Here is a 22,493-nt window from a genome sequence, read left to right as displayed (position 1 = left end):
TAAAAATGGCCTATAAACACATGAAGAATTGCCATAAAAGAAATACAAATACAAATCAAGACAACATTGAGATTCCATCTCACTCTATTCAGAAAGGGCATCATCAGGAATACATGATGGTGGGGATGTGGGGGAAAAAGAAGCCTTATCACACTGTTCATGGGAATGTAATATAATGCAACCACTTTGGAAGGCAGTTTAGAGATTCCTCAAACTCTAAATATAGAACTACCCTAGGATCCAGTGATATGACTGCTGGGTATTTATCCAGAAGATTCCAAGTCAGGTTACAATACTGTTGCACACTCACAATTCACCATAGCCAAGTTATGGAAACAGCCCAGATACCTAACAATTGACCAATGGATCAGGAAAGTATGGCATGTGTGTGTGTTTGTGTGTGTGTGTGTAGATATATACACACATATTCATATATATATATATATACACATATATATCCAATGGAATTTTACTCATATATCAGGAAAAATAATAGTGTCATTTGTGGGGTAATGGATGGGATCTGGAAAAATTATGTTAAGTGAAATAACAGACATAGGGTGCATATTTTCTCACATGTGTAGAAGTTAACACATAAATTATGAATACATATGTATACACATATACAGTATCCTATGGACAGATATACACAAATTGACTAAACTGTATGTGGGGGAGGATTCCAATGGTATAACTCCTTTGAAAAACTAATTTACAGTTTAAAAAAATAAATGCCAGGAAGACAAAACATGTTTTGTCAGAAAAGGTTAAGTTCAAGAGGAGGGAGGCAGAGGAATGGAGAGAATAAGAATACAGTCATTATATTCAGTATACAGATGTGAAATGGAACCAGATAACATAGGAGATGGGTAGAGTTGGGGCATGTGGCTGAAGAATGACAGAAGGGGTGACACTGATCAAGGTACATTGTACTTATGACATGTTGGATTGATAACTCCTTTGTATAACTACCTAAAGAAAGTAAAAAAAAAAAGTGACAAACACATGAATAGTATAAACATGGTCATAAGAAACAAAGCAACCAATGGGTATTTAGCCAGAAAGTCTGGTGTGGCCACACTGAGAAGATAAAGGCACAGGGAATAAAATAGAGAAATCCTGACTTACGAATGAACAGAAATGCATTTTATTTAGTGAGATACGGACACATATGAGGAGAAATAGGTGTAAGTAGTTACATCTGAGGAATAGAACTTGTTATTAACAGGACAAATAACTGAGATGTTTGGTTATAAGCTTTTTTAGAGCTTCTTTTTGGAAGCCAGGGTCGCACTATATAGCCAAGGATGGCCTCAAACTCATACATGGCATATGGTAGCCTAGAGGCTGCTGTAGCCCAGATTGGCTTTGGGCTTAGTGATTCTCTTCTGTCTGCTAAGTGGCTGGTGTTATAGCTGTGTGCTGTTATGCTGGTCTTCAAATCATTCTACTACCTACCTTTTATTAATGTGTTGATAATAGCATTTCACAGGTATATTATTTAAAAATTAAATTTAGTTGTTGTAAAGATTAACATAGATTTCTAGTATAGGCTTTGTCAGTTATACAAAATATCAGGGACAGAAGTAATTAAGATTTTAGAATATTTACAAATGAGATATTTTGGGGACGTCAGAGCATAAAATTCATTTGTTACACATTTAATCTGAAGGTGTTTAACACACATATAGACATTTGTGTTTCCTTTTGTTACTGTGGTGACAAGTGTATTGCCATTGCACTCAGCTAGAGCCTATAGCTTGGGATGACAGGTGTGTGCCATTATGCTCAGGCATTGGCTGTGATGGAATCTCACAACTTTTATGTCTTAGCAACTTTTATGAATGGAGATGCCCTGATCTCTGACTCCCAAATAACTAGGATTACAGGCTTGAGCCACCATGTCCAGACTAGTGAATATGGATTTTTGTTTTGTTTTGTTTTTTTGGTTTGAACTCAGGGCCTGAGCACTGTCCCTGAGCTTCTTTTGCTCAAGGCTAGAACTCTACCCCTTGAGCCACAGCACCACTTCCAGCCTTTTCTCTTTATGTGGTACTGAGTAATTGAACCTAGGGCTTCATGCATGCTAGGTAAGCATTCTACCACTAAGCCACATTCCTAGTCCCAGGATGTTTTTTCATAAGGTAGAATTTTTCACCTGAAACATCATGTTGGTGCTTTCAAGTTTTAAATAACAGAACATTTCAGATTTTGGATTTACATTTTATGGATATTCAAGCTGTATGGAGTCAATGTGAGACAGAAACATAATATTTTAAAATTATCTTAACTTTTTTTTTGGTCACAGCACCACTTTCAGTTTAGGAGTCTCATGGATTTTCCTGCCTGGGCTGGCTTTGGACTGTGATCTTCATCTCAGCCTCCTGAATAGCTAGGATGAGCCACCAGTGCCTGTTTTCACTTTTTCTTTTTTTAAAAAATAAATTCTTTTGTTTCCTCCTCCTTTTTCTTCTTTTCCAGGTCTGGGAGCTATTTTTTTTTTTTTTTTAGCTTTTTTGATAAGGCTGGTGCTCTCACTTGAGCTACAGATGCGTTTCCTAATTTTAGTGGTTAATTAGAGAAAAGTGGTTAATTGGTTAATCTCGAGGACTTTCCTGCCTGTATAAACTCTTTTATAGTAAAAGTGGATTAAAAGTTCTTAGGATCAAATATTAAAAATAATCTTCAGTCCCCAACTGAAGTGAGTACTCTTATTATTTTTAATTTTAAAGCTATTTACATAATAAATACCATGTTAATCACTAAGTTCTTCTTCATCACTGAAATATGCACTTTTCTTTATCCTTGGACGTCTTGAATCATCTGATGTTGAAGGACCCCCTGAGCTAGGTTTCCATTTGTTCTGTTCCTCTTCAACTTTGGCTTGCTACAATGTGATTCAGAACATAAAGAAAACAAAACCTGTAGTTTTTATGGTGCATCAATTCAACCATGGCAAAACCATAACACAAATGCCAGCATTACCAGAACCTCTGCCCTCTCAGGTCATTCAAACAAGAAACTCTCATACTCAATTTTGTCTCATCACAATGCTAACCAAAATCATTCTAGACAATTGCTGAGAAATCTTTTTGGTTGAGCTAAACTCACCCTAGCTCTGCACAATTCTATAATGAAAAACACATTTAAAATGTTATGGGGCCCTTAAAATCTAGAATGTACAAGTGAAAATTTGATTCATAAAAAGATCTTAGAGAAACAGCACTGTTGCTTCAAATTTAGGAGGTGGAGAGAAAGGTTGCTATGATGAAACGATCAGTAGAGTACATAGGAAAATAGAATTTTAATCAGGTTTCATAGTGCCTTTCATTCCATGGTACCTTGATGACTGATTCTGGTGGTATGAGATTTGAACTCAGGGCCTTGAGCTTGCTAGGCTAGTATAATACCACAGAGCCATGCCTCTAATTTTGCTTTTCATTGGTTATTTTTAGCTTTCCAACTAAGCTTGAGAGGACAGACAGGTAACTACTCTATCTAGCTATGGGATGAGAAGGGGTCTAAGTTGAGTTCAAGGCCTAGAATGGCCTCAAACTATGATCTTCCTTGTTACCAGTTTCCCTAGGATCACTGGTATAATTTGCTATGTAAGCCACTACTGTCTAATTTGTTATTTTCAAATTTAACTTTATTTTTACATAATGTATCACCATATAGCTCAAACTGGCTTCAAACTCATGATCATCCTTCCTTGGCCTCCTAAATGTTGAGATCCCAGAAATGTACTACCACTCCTGTATATTTTTTTCCCCATGATAGGGAGCTGTATTGTTGCCTACACTGGTCTTGAACTTGTAGGCGCCCACTGTGCCTGGCTAAAAAATCCACTGGAACACTAGACATCAGACAGATTCTCTCTGTCTCTCTTCCCTGCAGTGCTGCAGATTGAAACCATGGCTTATACCATGCTAGGCAAGTTCTCTGTCACTGAGCTTTATCCTCAACCCTGGAACCTTTAAAAGAATGCAATACCTGGAATGCTATGGCCTGACTGAGACTGTCAAGAGCAGGATCTTCTCCTTCGTCTTCACTTTCTTCTACTTCCTCACTGAGGAATTAGGAAAAAAAAGTCAGAATGTTATCAACTAGCAGGTAAGAGACAAAAGCAATATCCTAAGGTATTTATTAAGAGTAGATACACATACATTTCTTCAGGTTCAGGAATTTTCTTTTTTTTCTTTTTTTCTTTCTTCTTTGGAGGCTCACGTTCTCCAAGCACATTTTTAGGACAGGCATAACTTAAGTGTCCACTTTCCTTTTATTTAACATCAAAAAAGAAAGGAAAAATACTGTATTTTTGGCTGTTAGAAACTTTATTATGACTAAAAAATTTCAGAATTTAAAAAATATAAAGAATATAAAAATAACTAAATGATAAAACCTATTACTAGCCAGGCACTGGTGGCTCATGTCTGTAATCCCAGCTATTCAGGAGGCTGAGATCTGGGAATCACAGCTTGAAGCCAGCCTGGGATGGAAAGTCTATGAGACTCTTATCTCCAATTAACAAAAAGCTGGAAGTGGGGCTGTGGCTCAAGTGGTAGAGTGCTAGCATTGAACAGATAAGCTCAGATAAAGAGCCTGAGTTTAAGCCTCGAGACTGGCACAAACAAAACCATAAAGAAATTATTTTAAGGAAGACCTTGAATTATAATTCCCAACAAGCTACTTTGACAATCAGGGAGTATTTTAGAAGTTTCTGTAAGTAAAAGATTTCTTCAAACATCTAAAATACCAAATTTCAAGAAATAAGACAATTTAAAATTACATTTTGAACTTATTATTCGATAAAATGGGGATAAAACTGTTGATTTGCAACATGTTGCCTAACTATTAAAAATGGGAGGCATGGATCAAGTGGTAAAGCACCAGCCATGAATGAAACAGCTGAGTGATAATGAGGCTCTGAGTTCAAGTTCCAGTACCAAAACAAACAAAAAAACAAGTGGAAGTTGGGGATAAAGCTCAGCAGTAGAGCATATGCCTAGTATTGAACCAGGCTGGGTTCAGTTCTTGGCACCACACAGTAATAACAACAGAAAATTACATATCCAAGTGGTATTATTTTGGACACACACACACACACACATTGGGTTAAGTAAAATATATTAATAATTTGGATATATGTTGGGTTAAGTAAAGGATTATTATTATTTTTTTTTTTTGAGTCCGGTCGTGGGGCCTGAACTCTGGGCCTGGGCGCTGTCCCTCAGCTCTTCAGCTCAAGGCTAGTGCTCTACCACTTGAGCCACAGTGCCACTTCCGCCTTTTTCTTTTTGCTCATGTGGTGCTGAGGAATCGAACCCAGGGCCTCAGGCATGCAAGGCAAGAACTCTACCACTGAGCTACCTTCCCAGCCCCTAAGTAAAGGATTATTAATTTTTCCTGTTTCATATTTTTTTTACTTTTTTTTGTAATATTACGGGTGTTTTCGAAGGACTTATAGAAGGGCGAATATGCCCAAGGTTTATCTGTTCCTCCACCAGAAGGTGGAGGGCTTCAAGTTTAGGTTTGGTCAATGGCCACTGCTCCACCCAGATTGGGCTTCCCGGCTTCCACCTAATGGGAGGTACTCGGGGGGCAGTGGCCTTTAGGATTGGGGGTGCACCTGAGCGGGTCCCCTATGTTCTTCTCTGTAATTATGAAAGTTAAAAAAATCCTTTTCCTTAACTCCCTCTAGATCTTGTTTAAGCCTTTGTGCTTTTTTCCCATCCAGGATATCATCATAGGATGCTCGATGGTCTGTAGTGACCACGGCATCCATTTGTCTTAGCATGTCTTGCCCTAGTAAATTGGTAGTGAGGTTCTTTGCCACTAAAGGGCGTATCTTTCCCTGTTCTCTATCTGGGCTAGTCCATGTCATAAGGGCAACCATCTCTTTGGACTGGGAGTTGCCCCTTACCCCCAATATCGGGGGCCCAGGTGCAAGCTTCCAGTCCAAGGACACTTCCTCCTCCCTGAGTATGGTTCGATCTGCCCCACTGTCAATTAAGCAGTGAAACCTCTTTCCACCTATGAGAACACTCATTTTAGGGCAGAGTCCTAACACCAGGGGGACGGTCCAATGGGCCTGGGTCACCCTGCTATGAGGCTGCCTGGGCCCCCGTTTCATATTTTTTGAGACAGGGTTTTACTATGTAGCCTCAGAATAAGTGCTGGGATTGTTGTAGGATTATAGGCCTGTGCCACCATGACTGCCAACAGTGGTTTTTTTTTTTTTTAAATCAAATTGAATGTTCTTTTTAAAAAATTTAAAAAGATCCTGCTGGGCATGAGTGTCTCATACCTGTAATCCTAGCTACTCAGGAGGCTGAGCATCATGGTTCAAAGCTAACCCTGGTAGGAAAGGCTATAAGACTCTTATCTCCAATTAACCACCAGAAAACCAGAAGTGGTGCTGTGCTGCCTCTTGTGGTAGAGTGCTCCCTTGAGCTCAAGAGCTCAGGAATAGTGCGCAGACCAAAATAGACAAAAAAAAAAATTAAAAAAATATTTTTACTGTAAAGGCGATGTACAGAAGGGTTGTTAAATAACATAATGAGTACATTTATTTTTGAATAGTGTTACCCCATCCCTCCTTTTCTCCTGGTTTCCCTTCCCCCAGTGTTTCTCCCCTCCCCCCTGGGGATTGAACTTGGGGCCTCATGCTCTTCTTTAGCTTTTCCACAAATGGGTAGCACTTTACCACTTGAGCCACACCTCCAGTCCCCACTCCTATTGTGTGTGTGTGTGTGTGTGTACATGTGCCAATCCTGGGGGCTTGAACTTTGGGCCTGGATATAGCCCCTGAGCTTTTTTTTTTTTTTTTGGATCCGGTCGTGGTGCTGAACTCTTGGCCTGGGCACTGTCCCTCAGCTCTGCAGCTCAAGGCTAGTGCTCTACCACTTGAGCCACAGCGCCACTTCCGGCTTTTTTCTTTTTTTGCTTTTGTGGTGCTGAGGAATCGAACCCAGGGCCTCAAGGCAAGCGCTCTACCACTGAGCCACCTTCCCAGCCCCCTAGCCCCTGAGCTTTTATGCTCAAGGCCAACACTCTAACACTTGAGCTAAAGCTCCACTTCTGCATTTTTTTGTGGTTAATTGGAGATAAGAGTCTTACAGACTTTCCCGCCCCTGGCTTTAAACCACAATCCTTAGATCTCAGCTTCCTGAGTAATTAGGATTATAGGCTTGAGCCATCGGTGCCCAATCTCATTCCTAATTTTTAAACAAAATTTAAGACTCTGGAACAGTTTCAAAACATTTATCCAGGGGCTGGGAAGGTGGCTCAGTGGTAGAGTGCTTGCTTTGCATGCATGAGGCCCTGGGTTCGATTCCTCAGCACCACATAAGCAAAAAGAAAAAAGCCGAAGTGGTGTGTGGCTCAAGTGGTAGAGCACTAGCCTTGAGCTGAAGAGCTGAGGGACAGCACCCAGGCCCAGAGTTCAGGCCCCACGACCGGACCCAAAAAAACAAAACAAAACAAAACATTTATTCAGGTTTAGACGGATACAATTGACAGAACTAGTATGACTCCTGGACATTTCCTGTTCCCACTTTCACTTACCTATTTATCCTGTTAGGTATGTTTTTGGTGGGGAGGGGAATAAGGAATTGCAGTAGGGAAATGACAGCAAGCTATGTTTTTGTTGTTGTTGTTTTTTTCCAGTCATGGGGCTTGAACTCAGGGCCTGGGCACTGTTCTTGAGCTTCTTTTTGCTCAAGGTTAGCACTCTACCACTTGAACTACATACAGAGCCACTTCAGGTCTTCATACATGGTAGGCAAGTACTAAGCCACATTCCCAGCAAACAAGCTACTTTAAATCTTCCATGTGAGTTTGTAGCCAGGACAATTCTCCAGCCACTCATTAATACCTCCAGACTCTTAGAAACCTACAACTATGAAACTTAGGCTAAAATTCTTTTGGTATCATAGGCATTATACAAAACTGTTTTAAGGTTCTCTCTCCACCTTTCCTCCCCTCACCTTCCAACCCTCTTTCTCTCTGTCTCTCTCTGTGTCTCTGTCTCTCAATCCCTCCTTTGAACTGTAGACCAAACTCCTATCTTCCCAAGTTCTTGGAATCCAGGTATGTTACCACCCCCTAGCTTTTATTTATTTTAAACTTTTTTGTTGTTGTTGGTCGTGGGGCTTGAACTCTGGGCCTGGGCACTATCCCTCAGCTCTTCAACTCAAGTCGAGTGCTCTACCACTTGAGACACAGTGCCACTTTCTCTGGTTTTCTGAGTGGTTTATTGGAGATAAGAGTCTCATGGACTTTCCTGCCCGGGCTGGCTTTGAACTTCGATCCTCAGATCTCAGCCTCCTGAGTAGCTAGTATTACAGGCATAAGCCTCACTGATACCTGCCACACTCACCCCCACCCCCACTTCCTTGGCTTTTTGGGTTTTTTTTTTTGTTGGTTTTGGGCCTGAACTCTGGGCCTGGGCACTGTCCCTCAGCTCTTCAGCTCAAGCTTATTGCTCTACCACTTGAGCCACAGCACCACTTCCAACTTTTTCTGCTTCTATGGTGCTGAAGAATCAAACCCAGGGCCTCATGCATGCAAGGCAAGCACTCTACCACTGAGCCACCTTTCCAGCCCTTCGTTGGCTTTTATTTATTATCTTTTCCAATCACCAAAACTTTAAGTGGCTAACAGACAATCAGGAGGAGAATTAGAAAATGTGGACATAGTTTAGCCACAAAATATTAACTTCATATCTTACAATGGGTCCCATGATGACACTGTATCTATCTTAGGCTTAAACACTGGTATATGTTATAGAAAACAGGCACTATCCTTGACAAGAATTTGTAAGTTACTAAAAAATTTTAAGACAATGAGACAAATAATTATTCTAAGACTGGTTAGAAAATGATTTTAAAGATTTAGAACCTGGAGAAAGCAACGTGTATGACTCAACCTAGATTATCTTGACATACATTTCAATGAAATTTACCAAAGTAATACAATTTTTTTTTAGGTTTTCTTTCTTTTTTTTTTTTTTTTGTCGGTTGTGGGGCTTGAACTCTGGACCTGGGCGCTGTCCCTCAGCTCTTCAGCTCAAGGCTAGCGTTCTACCACTTGAGCTACAGCGCCACTTCCGGTTTTCTGGTGGTTTATTGGAGATAGGAGTCTCACGGTCTTTCCTGCCCGGGCTGGCTTTGAACCGAGATCCTCAGATCTCAGCCTCCTGAGTAGCTAGGATTACAGGCGTGAGCCACCAGCGCCCGGCTTTACCAAAGTAATACAATTTTTATAACCTGGGTTTAGCCAGCCACCCAGCAATTCTGATGAGCACCAATTTAAAAAAATGCTGTTGCTGCTGGGTGCTGGTGGCTCACACCTATAATCCCTGCTATTCAGGAGGCTGAGTTCTGAGGATTGTGGCTGGAAGCCAGCTGGGCAGGAAAATGAGTAGGACTCTTACTAACCATCAGAAAACCAGAAGTGGAGCTGTGGCTCAAAGTGATAGAGCACTAGCCTTGAGCAAAAAGAAAGAAAAGAAGAAAGGAAGGGAGGAAGGAAGGAAGGAAAGTAGGAAAGTAAGCTCAGGGATGGTGTCCAGGCCTGAGTTCAAACCCCATGCTGTGGAAAATACCTTCAACTGTATACCATTAAGTTTTAGGTTCACTCACCCCACATTCGTAACACTTCGATTTATCAAAGTAGTTTCGTCTTCGGATGAACTCAGCTGCTCTTCCATTGTCAATAGCAATGCTTGCCTTTATCACTCTACCAAATAACTAAGCCAGAGAAAAATGTAAATGTACAGGAATGTATTTCATGGAAACCTAAAACTAGTTATTTAATCCTGCTTGCTCTTATCTTCAATTCGATTTTATTTCTTGGGTTATTTGAGTAATTGTTTTGTATGTGTAATAAATTCTATAGTGCTGTTTTTTCTTTGTTTTGTTTTACCAATATTGTGGGAAGCTAGTATAACTTTGATATCTCTTTTTAGTCCCCCTCCCATAAGTTACAAATCCTTTTACTCTATACTCATCACACTTGGCTCTCCTGTATCTCAACTTTTTTATTTTTATTTTTTTGCCTGGATGAGAACAAAGGCTTTTGGGTTAAAAACCTTTATGAGAATGAGTCACTTACCTGTTTGTTGTTAATTGCTCTGGTGCAGTTTTGTGCAGAGTCTTTATCCAAAAATAAAATAAATGCAACCCCTTTACTTCGCCTAGTATCTTTATCTTTCATTATAGTAACCCTTAAAACATAAATGAAGAGTCAGTTACACACAAGGCAGAAACAAATAAGACAGATACTAAGCTGGCTGCTGGTGGCTCATGCCTGTAATCTTAGCTACTCAGGAGGCTTGAGATCTGAGTAGTAGTTTGAAGGCAGCCAGGGCAGGAAAGTCTGTGAGACTCTTATCTCCAATAAAGTACTCAGAGGAAGTCAGAAGTGGTGCTGTGGCTCAAGTGGTAGAGTGTTAGCCTTGAACAAAAAAAACTCAGAGACAATTCCCAGACCCCGAGTTCAAGTCCCATGACTGGAAAAAAAAAGATATTAATAACTCCTTGGGAAACTCAAGTCTTAAAAAGCTAAATAATAAGATGTTTAGAAAGTAAGAGAGATTAGGGCTGGGAAGGTGGCTCAGTGGTAGAGCGCTTGCCTTGCATGCTTGAGGCCCTGGGTTCGATTCCTCAGCACCACATAAGCAAAAAGAAAAAAGCCGGAAGTGGTGCTGTGGCTCAAGTGGTAGAGTGCTAGTCTTGAGCTGAAGCGCTGAGGGACAGCTCCCAGGCCCAGAGTTCAGGCCCCACGACCAGACCCCCCCCCAAAAAAAAAGAAAGTAAGAGAGATTAATAATACATTTAAGTAACCTCTCTTCAGTATCGTGGGATAACAAGGAACAAAGATGATATTTTTCAGTACAGAGTGCTTGCGTAAGCATGCATAGGGCTCAGTGTTAAATCTCAAGTATCAATCAAAAAAAGAAAGGGAAAAAGAAAAAAGAAAAGCTGTGTCCTGGTGGCTACTTAGGAGGCTGAGATCTGAGGATTGTTGTATATCCAGTACTGGCATGGAAAAATAAAAAGAATAGGAATCAGGAATGGCACTTGGCTGGTAAACTCTACTCCTTCACCATGCAAAAACATTCAAATCAAAGCTGAGGAATTCTCTTCAATACAAAAAACAAAACAAAATACAAAAGAATTTACTTAATTTCCCAAAAGTTTAAAGTTCGATCTTTGCTTCCTTCCTTCCTTCCTTTCCTTTCTTCTTCTTTTTCTTTTCTTTCTTTTAAAGAAATGTTGATTCCTTGGCTGGAATAGGGCATGGATAAAGAGACTTTGGAACTTACTTAAAGAAAAACAGGGCTGGAGGCCTGACTCAGTAGCATGAGGCCCCAAGTTCAAATCCCAATACTATCAAAAAAACTGTATTTTCTTTCCAGGTGCTGGTGGCTTACATGTATAATCCTAGCTACTTAAGAGACTAGGGATCACAGTCCAGAGTCAGCCTGGGTAGGAAAGTCTGTGAGACTCATCTCCAATTAACCATAAAAACCTGGAAGTGGAGCTATGGCTCAAGTGATAGAGTGCTAGCCTTGAGCAAAAAAGCTCAGAACAGTGCCCAGACTCTGAATTCATGCTCCAGGACTGCCACATCCACACCCACAAAATCACTAATGAGGGCTAGATGGACACTAAATATCTTTGGCTGTGATGCTCTGAAATGGATACAGCTTGTATTAAGAATATTAGCCAAGAAAATACAACAGAAATCTAATCATAACGAACATCAGTTAAACAAAACAGAAAAGATGGGGGAAGGTAGCTGTATTCTTTTTTTTTTTTTTGGTCATGGGGCTTGAATTCTGGGTCTGGGTACCGTCCCTTAGATCTTCAGTTCAAGGCTAGTGCTGGACCACTTGAGCCACAGCGCCACTTCCAGTTTTCTGGTGTTTTATTGGAGGTAAGAGTCTCACGGACTCTCCTGCCCAGGCTAGCTTTGAACCACAATCCTCAGATCTCAACCTCCTGAGTAGCTAGGATTACAGGTGTGAGCCACCAGCACCCACTACATTCACTAGACTCCATCTCTAAAGTAACTAGCAAAAAGCAGGGCTGAAAACATGGTTTAAGTGGTAGAGCACTAGCTATCCCACCCAAAAAATAATAGAATGAAAGAACAAATGCAAAGCAAAACAAAGCAAAGAAGGCTAAACCAGGCACTGGTGGCTTACCTCTATCTACTCAGGAGGCTGAGATGTGAGCATCCAGGTAGAAGCCAGCCTGATCAGACAAAGTAGATACTCTTGTCTCCAATTAATCACCAAAAAGCCAGAACTGGAGGCATGGCTCCAATGGTAGAGCACCAGCTTTGAATTAAAAAACTATGGAGCTTTGGAGGCCCTGAGTTCAAGCTCCAAACCCCCATCAAGAAAAAAAAAAAAGTAAAGCAGGATAGAAAGGTAGTACTTGAGTCTAGATCAGATTATATCATCAAGGGGAAAAAATGCTATCTAGGAAATTACTAGGTCAACCAATAAAATTTAACATGGATGGCTTAATTCAATGAATAGGTACTTAGGGGGGCTGGGATGTAGCTCAGTGGCAAAACGCTTGCCTATCAAGTGCAACGTCCTGGGTTCGATCCCCAGTGCCAAAAAAGAAAAGACAAAAAAAATAGTTTAAAAAAATGAATAGGTACTTAGGAATAAAGGGTCATGATATTTGATGTTTGTAACAAGTATAAATGTCATGACTATTCAAAATTCTGTGTGCATGAAATTCTGCACACCCAGAAGCATTTTTGATGACATATAATAGCCAAAATAGATTAAAAGTTAACAATTTTCAAGATACAAATGAACTTTATTTAATATTATTCTTGCAAAGCTAGAAGAAAAATATATAGTCAAGATGCTCTTGGGCTGGAGGCACGGCTCAAATGAAAGAGCTTGAGGTGCCCAAAAAGAAAAACAAAAACAAAACAAATATGCTCTAAAGCTTACTCCACAATGTAGACTGAGTGTAAGATATATTTAGAATGTTTTTACTCCTTTGCCATTTAGTGTAGTCGCCTGAGTAAATGACAACCTCAAATTCTTCTAATCCTCCTGAATTCTTGGCCCCATTATCATTCATTACCATTTTTGTATGTTTCTAGAGATATCTATGCTTTCTACAAAGGATATAGTCTATATTTATCAGTCTCATAAATGCTTTTTAAATCATACACAGATATATTAAATTTTGTTTTTAATTGATAAATGGCAACCTATTTATAGTAATCTTGATTACACGTTCTAATGAAGGTTGATGTCTTTATTCACTTACAAAGGGGTTTCAATTCAATAATCTATAAAAACAGTGCATGGTTTTTGTTTTGCTTTCTTTTCTGGTGCTGGTCCTGGGGCTTGAACTCCGGGACCTGAGTGCTGACCCCTAACTTTAGTTTTTGCTCAAGGCTAGCACTAGCTTTAAACATGATCCTTAGATCTCAGTCTCCTGAGTAACTAAGGTTATAAATGTGAGGCACAGGTGGCTGGCAAGAACAATACACCTTGATCCATGTCATCCCTTCCATTGTTCTACCCCATCTCTCACTGTTTAACATTAAATGAGACAGGTTCTCACTATGTAGCACAGGCTAGCTCTACATCCTGAATTCTAGGATTTAGAGGTATTCACCACTATACCTAGTGAGTCTTTTCATTTCTTTATTTTTTATTTCTCTCAGTTTTGGGACTTGAACTCAGGGCCTGGGTGCTGTCCCTGAGCACTTTTGCTCAAGATTAGCATTCTACTACTTTGAGCCACAGCATTACTTCCAGTTTTCTGGTTTTAACTGGACATAAGAATCTTGTGGGCTTTTCTGACTGGGCTGGTTTTGAACTGCGATCCTCAGATCTCAGCCACTTGAGTAGCTAGGGTTATAGGCGTGACTCACCAGTGTCAGACCCTTGAGAGTCTTACACAGGATAACAATATTAGTAAGAAAATAGTAAGAGATTATGAAGATTATTTAAATAAATTGTGATATACAAAGCAATACCAAAAAAACAATTTTTTTTTTGGTCGGTCGTGGGGTTTGAACTCTGGGCTTGGGCACTGTCCCTGCGCTCTTCAGCTCAAGGTGAGTGCTCTACCACTTGAGCCACAGCGCCACTTCTGGTTTTCTAGTGGTTTAATGGAGATAAGAGTCTCAGGGATTTTCTTGCCCTGACTGGCTTTGAACCATGATCCTTAGATCTCAGCCTCCTGAGTAGCTAGGATTATAGGGGTGAGCCACCGGCACCGGCTAAATTGAATTTTTATAGTACACTAAAGACCATTCATGGGGCTGGGAAGGTGGCTCAGTGGTAGAGCGCTTGCCTTGCATGCCTGAGGCCCTGGGTTCGATTCCCCAGCACCACATAAGCAAAAAGAAAAAAGCTGGAAGTGGCGTTGTGGCTCAAGTGGTAGAGCGCTAGCCTTGAGCTGAAGAGCTGAGGGACAGCGCCCAGGCCCAGAGTTCAGGCCCCACAACTGGACCCAAAAAAAAAAAGACCATTCATAAAATAGAATCAAGTTAAAAAAACAAAACTGCACATATAAAGTCTTGAAAAGTCTACATGTTTATGTATGTAGAAAAGCATCAAAAACACACATAAAACATATATCTTATAATGTAAATACTTACTTCACAACTTTGCCATACTTGGAAAATATCTGAAACAAAAGACCACATAATAGTTTATAATTTAATATTATTTGTCTTAAAAAATTTTTTTTTGAGACTGGGTCTTGCCATGGAGCCCAGGATGGATGTCAGTTTGCTTCAGCCTCCTAAATGCTATTATTGCAGGTGTGTACTATCATACCTGGCATAACTTATAACTTATATACAATGACTACATTCTCATATATATACACACATATGTGTATGTATTCATATGTACATATACAATGACCCAATTCAATACTGAGTTATATAGCACAAATATAGATTATTTATGTTTTAGCCAGGATTTTCGTATAACAACTTAAATGATGGAGAAAGAAAAACACTGCTGGTTCCTCGTGGGAAATGGGAGCTACTAAAGTCTCCTCAAAATGTATTTCTGATACAAACATAGTATTTAGAACAAGTAATGAATGATTTAAGGAAATGTATCTCATGTTTGTAAGTTTTCTCCTCACATAGTCAAAATCTGCAGTTTATACATAAAGACCAAATTCTTTGCTATATTTTATGAAAACAAAATTAGCCTTCTGTTTATACAAGAAATGTTTTCTACACTTAGAAGGCTGTGACAGAATTGTGAGTTCAAGCCCAGCCTGGGTAATTAGCGAGTCCCTACCTCAAAACACACACACACACACACACACACACACACACACTTTTCTAGGTGACAAGACTATTCTTGTTATTAGAATCTTATATACCTGCATCAGCTTCTAATGTTTTCTTTTTTGGTACCAGTTATGGGGCTTGTACTTGACCTGGGTGCTGTGCCTAAGCTTATTTGTTGAAGGCTACAGCCACTTCTAGCTTTTTGGAAGTTTATTGGAGGTAAGAGTCTGATGGAATTTCCTGCTTAGGCTGGCTTTCTTGAACCATGATCCCCAGTTCTCAGCCCCTTGAGTAGCTAAGATTACAGGTGTTGGATACCAGCACTTACTTTCCAAGTTTTTAAAAACAAGGGCGTGGACTCACAGGAAAAAACAAAACCAAACAAACCAAAAATATCCAAAAATCTTTACATGTGTTATAGATTCAAGGCATCTCCATGGCAACTATCAACTCCTCCATAGCTCCAGCTAAACTCTGTGCTTCAGTTATTAATATTGTGGAATATCACTATTGCTTTTCTCTGCTCATGGTGTAAACTATTACTTCTAAGCAGACCTTAGACTACTTATACATATGTATATGAACTTGTAATGGAAAATCCATTTCTGGTGAGTGGAGTAGTGAAAAGCCTGTCATCATAGCACTAAGGAAGCTGAGGTAGGATCATGAGTTGCATGCTGGCCTGCCACTTCCAGCTTTTTCTGTTTATGTGGTACTGAGGAATTGAACCCAGGGCTACATACATGCATGCTAGGCAAGCACTCTACCACTAAGCCACATTCCCAGCCACCATACTCTTATCTTGAGAGAGGAAAAAAAGAAGAAAAACCCCATTTCATAGATCTCCATCCTCTGACCTTTTCTTCCCTTTTACTTCTACATCTGCACCCTAAGCCATCTCATCTGTTGCTACAATTTCAGCCAGTATCTATCTATACACTTATAGTTCTTATTATATCATGTTCTGTAGGAAACTCTTTCATAATACCCTAATATAAACAATCAACAACAATAAAATTCTGAGGTCTTTGAATAGTTGTATAATGCTGCAATTAAGCAATAATTGGTCTCTGATGTTAGTAATACTGGAGGCACAGGACCAGAAATTTCTCTCCCTCTCCCTATTTTTTTTTTTTTTTTGGTACTCATCCTGATGCTTCAAATCAGGCTCTAGGCACTGTCCCTGAGCTTTGGTGCTCAAGGCTAGTGCTCTCCATTTCCTGCTTTTTTGGTAGTTAATTGATGAGATTAGAGTCTCATGAGCTTTCCTGTACTGGCAGCTTCAACCTTTTACCCTCCAATCTCAGCCTCCTGAGTAGCTAGGATTATAAGCATGAGCTACTAGGGCTGGGAAGGTGGCTCAGTGGTAGAGCGCTTGCCTTGCATGCATGAGGCCCTGGGCTCAATTCCTCAGCAACACATAAGCAAAAGGAAAAAAAGCCAAAGTGGCGCTGTGGCTCAAGTGGTAGAGCGTTAACCTTGAGTTGAAGAGCTGAGGGACAGCGCCCAGGCCCAGAGTTCAGGCCCCACGACTGGACCCCCCCCAAAAAAAAAAAATCAAATAAGCATGAGCTACTGGTACCTGGCCGGACCAGTAATTTCTAATAGCAGTCTCCCCATGCAGTCATTGAATTATGATCCTCCTAGCTCAGCCTTTCAAGTGCTAGGATTATAGGCATGATTACAATACCTGGACAAATTTGGCTTTTTCATATTTTACGTGGCTTCTTTCTCTTCAATACCACGTCTTTTGTACACTAAAGTATTTAGCATATAGTAAGAATTCAATATATTAAGTTTTTTTTTGGAGGGGGGGCTGGGTATAAGTGGCTTATCTCTGTAATCCTGGCTATTTAGGAGTCTGAGATCTGAGGATCGATGTTTCAAGCTAGTCTGGGCAGGAAAGTATTTGAGTCTCTAATTAACCAGCAAAAAGCCAGAAGTGGAGCTGTGGATCAAGTGGTATAGCACTAAACTATTCTTGAGCAAAAAAGACCAAGGACAATGCTCAGGCTGAGTTCAAGCCCTAGTTTTTTCTTTCTTTCTCTCTCTCTTCTCTCTCTCACATACACACACACACACACACACACACACACACACACGCAAATCTCTTGTTTTTCTGGTGATGCATTGAACCCAGGGCCTCATGCTTGCTTGGCAAGTACTCTACTACTCAAACTTCATCCTCCACACCTTTTTCCTTTTCTTTCCTTCTTTCTTTCCTTTCTTTCTTTTTTCTTTCTTCCTTTCTTTCTTTCTCTTTCTTTCTTTTTTTGAGATAGGGTCTCATTTGTTTGCCCAGGCTGGTCTCAAACTTGTAATCTTACCTTCACTTCCTGAGTAGCTGGAAATACAGACCACCACTATTTCTTAATTCTATTGAGAAATAGTAAATTTTTCTCCTGTTCTTTGAAGCTCAAACTATCTCAACCAAAGTACTATGTATAACATATGCAGGAATCTTTTTAAATCTATGCAAAGAATTCATATTCTTTTTTTCCAGTTCCTCTCAACCACCCATCTACAGGACAAATGTAAGGTAACAAGGTAAAAAAACATGCCAGAAGAAATTCCACCTCCTCCCATCACTCTTATCCTGAATTAAAAACAAAATAATGAAACTGTGTAGCAGCTTCCTCTCTCCATATACGTACACACACACACACACACACACACACACACACACTAGGATACACATACTTCTTTAACCTGACAGGGAAGGGAGCAACTTGCTCTTATTAGTCTATTCCTCCAAAACTTCCACTCTATTATCAGTTTAAAAGCCAATTAAGCAAGCAGGAAGAATTAGCCTACCACAATGGTTCCTACTTCATTATGCTAGTTGAATCTTGTGTTTATTGGATTTTTAAAATTTTATTTATTTTTTTGGCCGGTCGTGGGGCCTGAACTCTGGGCATGGATGCTGTCCCTCAGCTCTTCTGCTCAAGGCTAGCATCTCTACCACTTGAGCTACAGCGGCCACTTCCGGCTTTTTCTGCTTATGTGGTGCTGAGGAATCAAACCCAGGGCCTCGCATGCAAGGTAAGCACTTTCCCAGCCCCTGTTTATTAGACTTTGTTCTCTTTGTTTTGGCTTTTTGAGATAAGCCCAAGGTGGCCTCGAATTCAATCTCTGGAGTGCTAGGATTATATCTACCTAGCCCAGGTTATCTTCTGTGTTTATGAAACTTGCTATTCCCCATAAAACCACAGTAAATTCTCTTTGGAAATTATAGGTTTGTAATTTTTTCACTTATTTGTATTTATAATAGATGTTTTTGATTTTCTTTTTTTTTTTTGGTCTGGTCGTGTGGCCTGAACTCTGGGCCTGGGCGCTGTCCCTCAGCTCTTCAGTTCAAGGCTAGCGCTCTACCACTTGAGCCACAGTGCCACTTCCGGCTTTTTTTCTTTTTGCTTATGTGGTGCTGAGGAATCGAACCCAGGGCCTCATGCATGCAAGGCAAGCACTCTACCATTGAGCCATCTTCCCAGCCCCAATGTTTTTTATTTTGATGGCACAAGTACATTATAATGTACCTATTAAGAATTTTAACCAGAAAAATCTACTCGCTTAAATAACAGGCTTGAGCTACATGCACTTCTTGCTTTTTGCTAGTTAACTGGAGATTTTTCTGACCAGTCTGATTTTAACTTCAGTTCTCAGATCTGTCTTTCTATTCCCTTCTCAGTATATAGAATACTACTGGCTTACATTAATTCTCTTTCTTAAATAATTTAGTAGATTTGTGTACTAATAGTGAAACTTACCCGATATAAGTCATTGTTTGTCAGGGAGAAAGGCAAGTTGGACACATACACAGTGCTCTTACTCGGGGCCAAGCCACCACTCATTTCTGAAATAGAAATCAATTCATAAGCATTTTTAAAGTAGATATTCCTAAATTGACATGAAATCAAATACTGAAAAATCACTGATTTAATTAAGGCTGACTTTCACACCCTGCTTACATTTTCAGAATGAGTGGTTTAAGGAATTTCTTTTCCCAAGCTACAGTTCTGACCTTTTTAGTAGAGGGCTATTTGGGCTCTGAGAGGAGTGTTTGTTGTTGTTGTTGTTGTTTTTGCTAGGCCTGGGGCTGAAACACAGGGCCCAGGCACTGTCCCAGAAATCTTTTTTTTTCCTCAAGGCTAGCACTTTACCACTAGAGCCACAGCACCACTTCTGGCCTTTTCTGTTTATGCAGTACTGAGGAATTGAACCCAGGACTTCATGCATGCTAGGCAAGCACCCTATCACTAATTAACATTCCCAGCTGGAAGAAGGTTTTATTTTGAAACTAGATAAAGGAAAAACCCCAGGCTACTCTTTCAAGTTTCTAAGGCCTAGAGCTAGAAGGTGCTTCCTAACCCACTCACACATCAAATGAGAGCCTGAACTACTGATTTTTGCTAATAATTTTTAGTTGTGATGATATATATGTATATAATATTATATATAGTGGGGTGATGCTGAGAGAAAAATTTAGTTTCACATCTTGACAATGTAAAGTTCTTTGAAATTCTTCATTTTGGATGTTATCACCAACTTATGAAACGAGAGTTAGGCTCTGGTGGCTCATGCCTGAGATCCCAGCTACTCAGGAGGCTAAGTTCTGAGGATCGTGATTCGAAATAGAGAAAGAAGGAAAAGTCCCTGGAAGTCTTATATCCAATTATCTACCCCAAACCCCCAGCATTGGGGGAAAAAAAGCTCTGGGACAGAGCCCAGACCGTGAATTCAAGTCCTAGGACAGGCGCGCGCTTGCACTTGCACACACACACACACACACACAGAGCTTGTCAACACACACACACAGAGCTTGTCAATTCGCGCAGTAGTTTGGAAAATTGGCTTAATGCTTGGAGGTGAGTAGTGGGGAAGATTACTTTGGAAACCAATCAACATCCGTAGCTTTTTTTTTAAAGTATCTCGTGCAGGTTACAGGTGAATTGCCTGGAATAAAAGGGGTGACGGAGGAGAAGCGTATCCTTCGGGCTGGTGAGGGCCCGGGGTTAAGGCCGTAAGAGCAGAGGAGGCTTTTACCTTCAGGTGGGGGCAAGTCCGGATAACCGAAGAAAGGCCTAGGCTAAGATGGGGCTCAACCCCGACAGTGCCACCAGCCTTGCAGAAGTTTAAGCATCTCAGGTCCTGGAAGGAGTGTAGCACCGAGATCCGAAAGCAGACGCCGCCTCTTCCCGGATCTCAAGAAACCCGGGGTTCTGGGGGCCGGCGCGGGGTGTTGACGTCGCAACACGCGCGCCGGAAGTCGCTCCCGGAGATCGTGGTAGCGGGCGGGCGACTGGATTTCGCGGGTTTTCCCAGCAAGCTTCGAGTCGGTGAGCGCGTATTATTTCTCCTCAGAGATGAATAGGGATGTGGAAAACGGGCTAATAAGTACTCGGGGGTTGCGGGAGGGTGTGTTTCGTGGAGTTCCCTTGTTGCATTTGATTGTGAAGTATTGTGTGTGCGTGCGTGTGCATGCGTGTGCCAGTACTGGAGCTTGAACTCAGGGCCTGGACGCTGTCCCTGAGCTTTTTTTTTTGCTTCTAGTCTCGCACCACTTGAGCCATAGCTCCACTTCTGGCTTTTTGGTGGTTAATTAGAGACTTTCACCGACTTTGCCTGCTCATGTTGGCTTCGAACCGCGATCTCCTGATCTCACTCTCCTGAATAGTTAGGGCTACCAACGTGAGCCACCGGTGCCCAGCATGGACACTGAAGTACGTTTGTACTTCAGCGTGGAGAGACACATTGAATTTTGACATGAAGGAAAAAAGCTTGTTTCTAATATATAGATTCATTTTTCTTTAGCAGCTTTCTGTGAAAACACACACACACACACACAAAACCAGAAACAAAAACCTGAGGTAACTCAAGATCAATTAGGAGGTCGGTAATTTTGTTAAATGTCTTCGGCATTCCTGCCTCACTATTAGGTATTTGGGAACTGTTTGTTTGTTTTAAAGTCTAAAATAGGCTCTATCTCTAATCGGCGAGACAGCTAGCTTGAGAGTAGGATTCACAGAATGACGAAAACGTTGAACTTTAGACATCTTTTTTCTTGCCTTAAATCTAATGAACACACACTGCCTTTTCTCATTAAAAGGTTGTTAAAACAGGCCAATTATTCTTACAGAAAACTGTCAAAAATAATGTAAGATAGTTTATGCTTCTATCCACCAGTATATACAAGACCAGGCCTCTTACTCTCCTTGGGAGCCTGCATGTCAGCAGACTGGAATTCACAGCCCCGTCTTGGAGCCTCCACAATCCAGCTTGAAGTCAACGTCATAGTCTTCGTCTTCTAAGAGGGACGGAAGTGCAATCCATCCAAGGGTACAAGCTGAATTTTGAGGCATTTATGCCTCAGTGCCCATCAAAGGACCACTCGGCTTTTGACATACATGTGGCCAGCCCAACCTCCCCTGCTTCAGATCCCTTCTATACTTGGTTTTCGCCCAAGATGTAAGCCCTCTTTTAAGCTGTGTCCTCATCACCTTACCAGCTTTATGCTTCCTCACCCTTGGTTTAGGGTATCCTGGCTTTTCCTTTCCTTCCTCACAGTCACTCCGGAATACTTCTGTTGGGTTCTGTTCTCTGCTTAACAAAGTCTTTTACCTAGTCACCATTTTTAGAAAAAATCTCTTTTGTCCTGACTTTAACCAACATATTTTTTTTTTCCACCTTATTCCAATGGAGGTCTTTCTGGGACACTTAAGGTTTGGTGTAACTGTAGACAAATGGATGATGCTGAACTGATTTTACTTCTTTTGAAAAACATTTTTAGTATGTATGTGTATATATATACATATATATGTGTGTGTATATATATATATATATGTATGTATGTATATATGGGATATGGTGGTTCAAGCCTGTAATCCTCACTACTCTGGAGGCTGAGATCTGAGACTCAATCTTTAGATTTTTTTTTTGTCGATCGTGGGGCTTGAACTCTGGGCTTGGGCGCTGTCCCTGTGCTCTTCAGCTCAAGGCGAGTGCTCTACTGCTTTAGCCACAGCGCCACTTCCAGTTTTCTAGTGGTTTATTGGAGATAAGAGTCTCACAGACGTTCCTGCCTGGGCTTGCTTTGAACCGTGATCCTCAGATCTCAGCCTCCTGAGTGGCTAGGGTTACAGGCGTGAGCCACTGGTGCTCTTTAGATTTTTTTTTTTTTTTTTTTT

The 22,493-nt window shown here is 40.7% G+C and overlaps 2 protein-coding genes across 2 annotated transcripts in view; one reads left to right on the top strand and one right to left on the bottom strand.

The window, feature by feature from the left end:
- Positions 1-2,720: 2,720 nt before the first annotated feature.
- On the bottom strand, positions 2,721-20,523 carry Zcrb1 (zinc finger CCHC-type and RNA binding motif 1). The gene is made up of 8 exons (XM_013018793.1): positions 20,353-20,523; positions 19,077-19,162; positions 14,656-14,684; positions 10,117-10,228; positions 9,645-9,752; positions 4,167-4,276; positions 3,994-4,069; positions 2,721-2,887 (listed from the first exon to the last, which is right to left on the bottom strand). The coding sequence occupies exons 2-8, from the start codon at positions 19,158-19,160 to the stop codon at positions 2,756-2,758; spliced, it is 651 nt and encodes a 216-aa protein (XP_012874247.1). The 5' UTR covers positions 19,161-19,162; positions 20,353-20,523; the 3' UTR covers positions 2,721-2,755.
- A 1,201-nt stretch (positions 20,524-21,724) lies between these two features.
- Positions 21,725-22,493, top strand: part of Pphln1 (periphilin 1) — a 127,704-nt gene continuing 126,935 nt past the window's right edge. The window contains exon 1 of the mRNA XM_013018796.1: positions 21,725-21,774. The gene's annotated coding sequence lies outside the window, so the exon portion shown is untranslated. The remainder of the gene's footprint in view (positions 21,775-22,493) is intronic.

Source organism: Dipodomys ordii, unplaced genomic scaffold, assembly GCF_000151885.1.
Source record: "Dipodomys ordii isolate 6190 unplaced genomic scaffold, Dord_2.0 Scaffold42, whole genome shotgun sequence".
In the NCBI taxonomy this organism is placed as follows: Eukaryota; Metazoa; Chordata; class Mammalia; order Rodentia; family Heteromyidae; genus Dipodomys; species Dipodomys ordii.
This window is presented reverse-complemented; position numbering and strand designations above follow the sequence as displayed.

What these genes read in the sequence shown, in the direction of transcription:
- Zcrb1 (XM_013018793.1), bottom strand. Translation starts at nt 19,160, where the DNA reads ATGAGTGGTGGCTTGGCCCCGAGTAAGAGCACTGTGTATGTGTCCAAC. An exon ending in AAGTATGGCAAAGTTGTGAA is followed by an intron (nt 10,229 to 14,655) that starts GTAAGTATTTAC and finishes TTATGTTTTAAG; the next exon opens with GGTTACTATAATGAAAGATA. An exon ending in GTCAGGCCATAGCATTCCAG is followed by an intron (nt 2,888 to 3,993) that starts GTATTGCATTCT and finishes ATCACATTGTAG; the next exon opens with CAAGCCAAAGTTGAAGAGGA.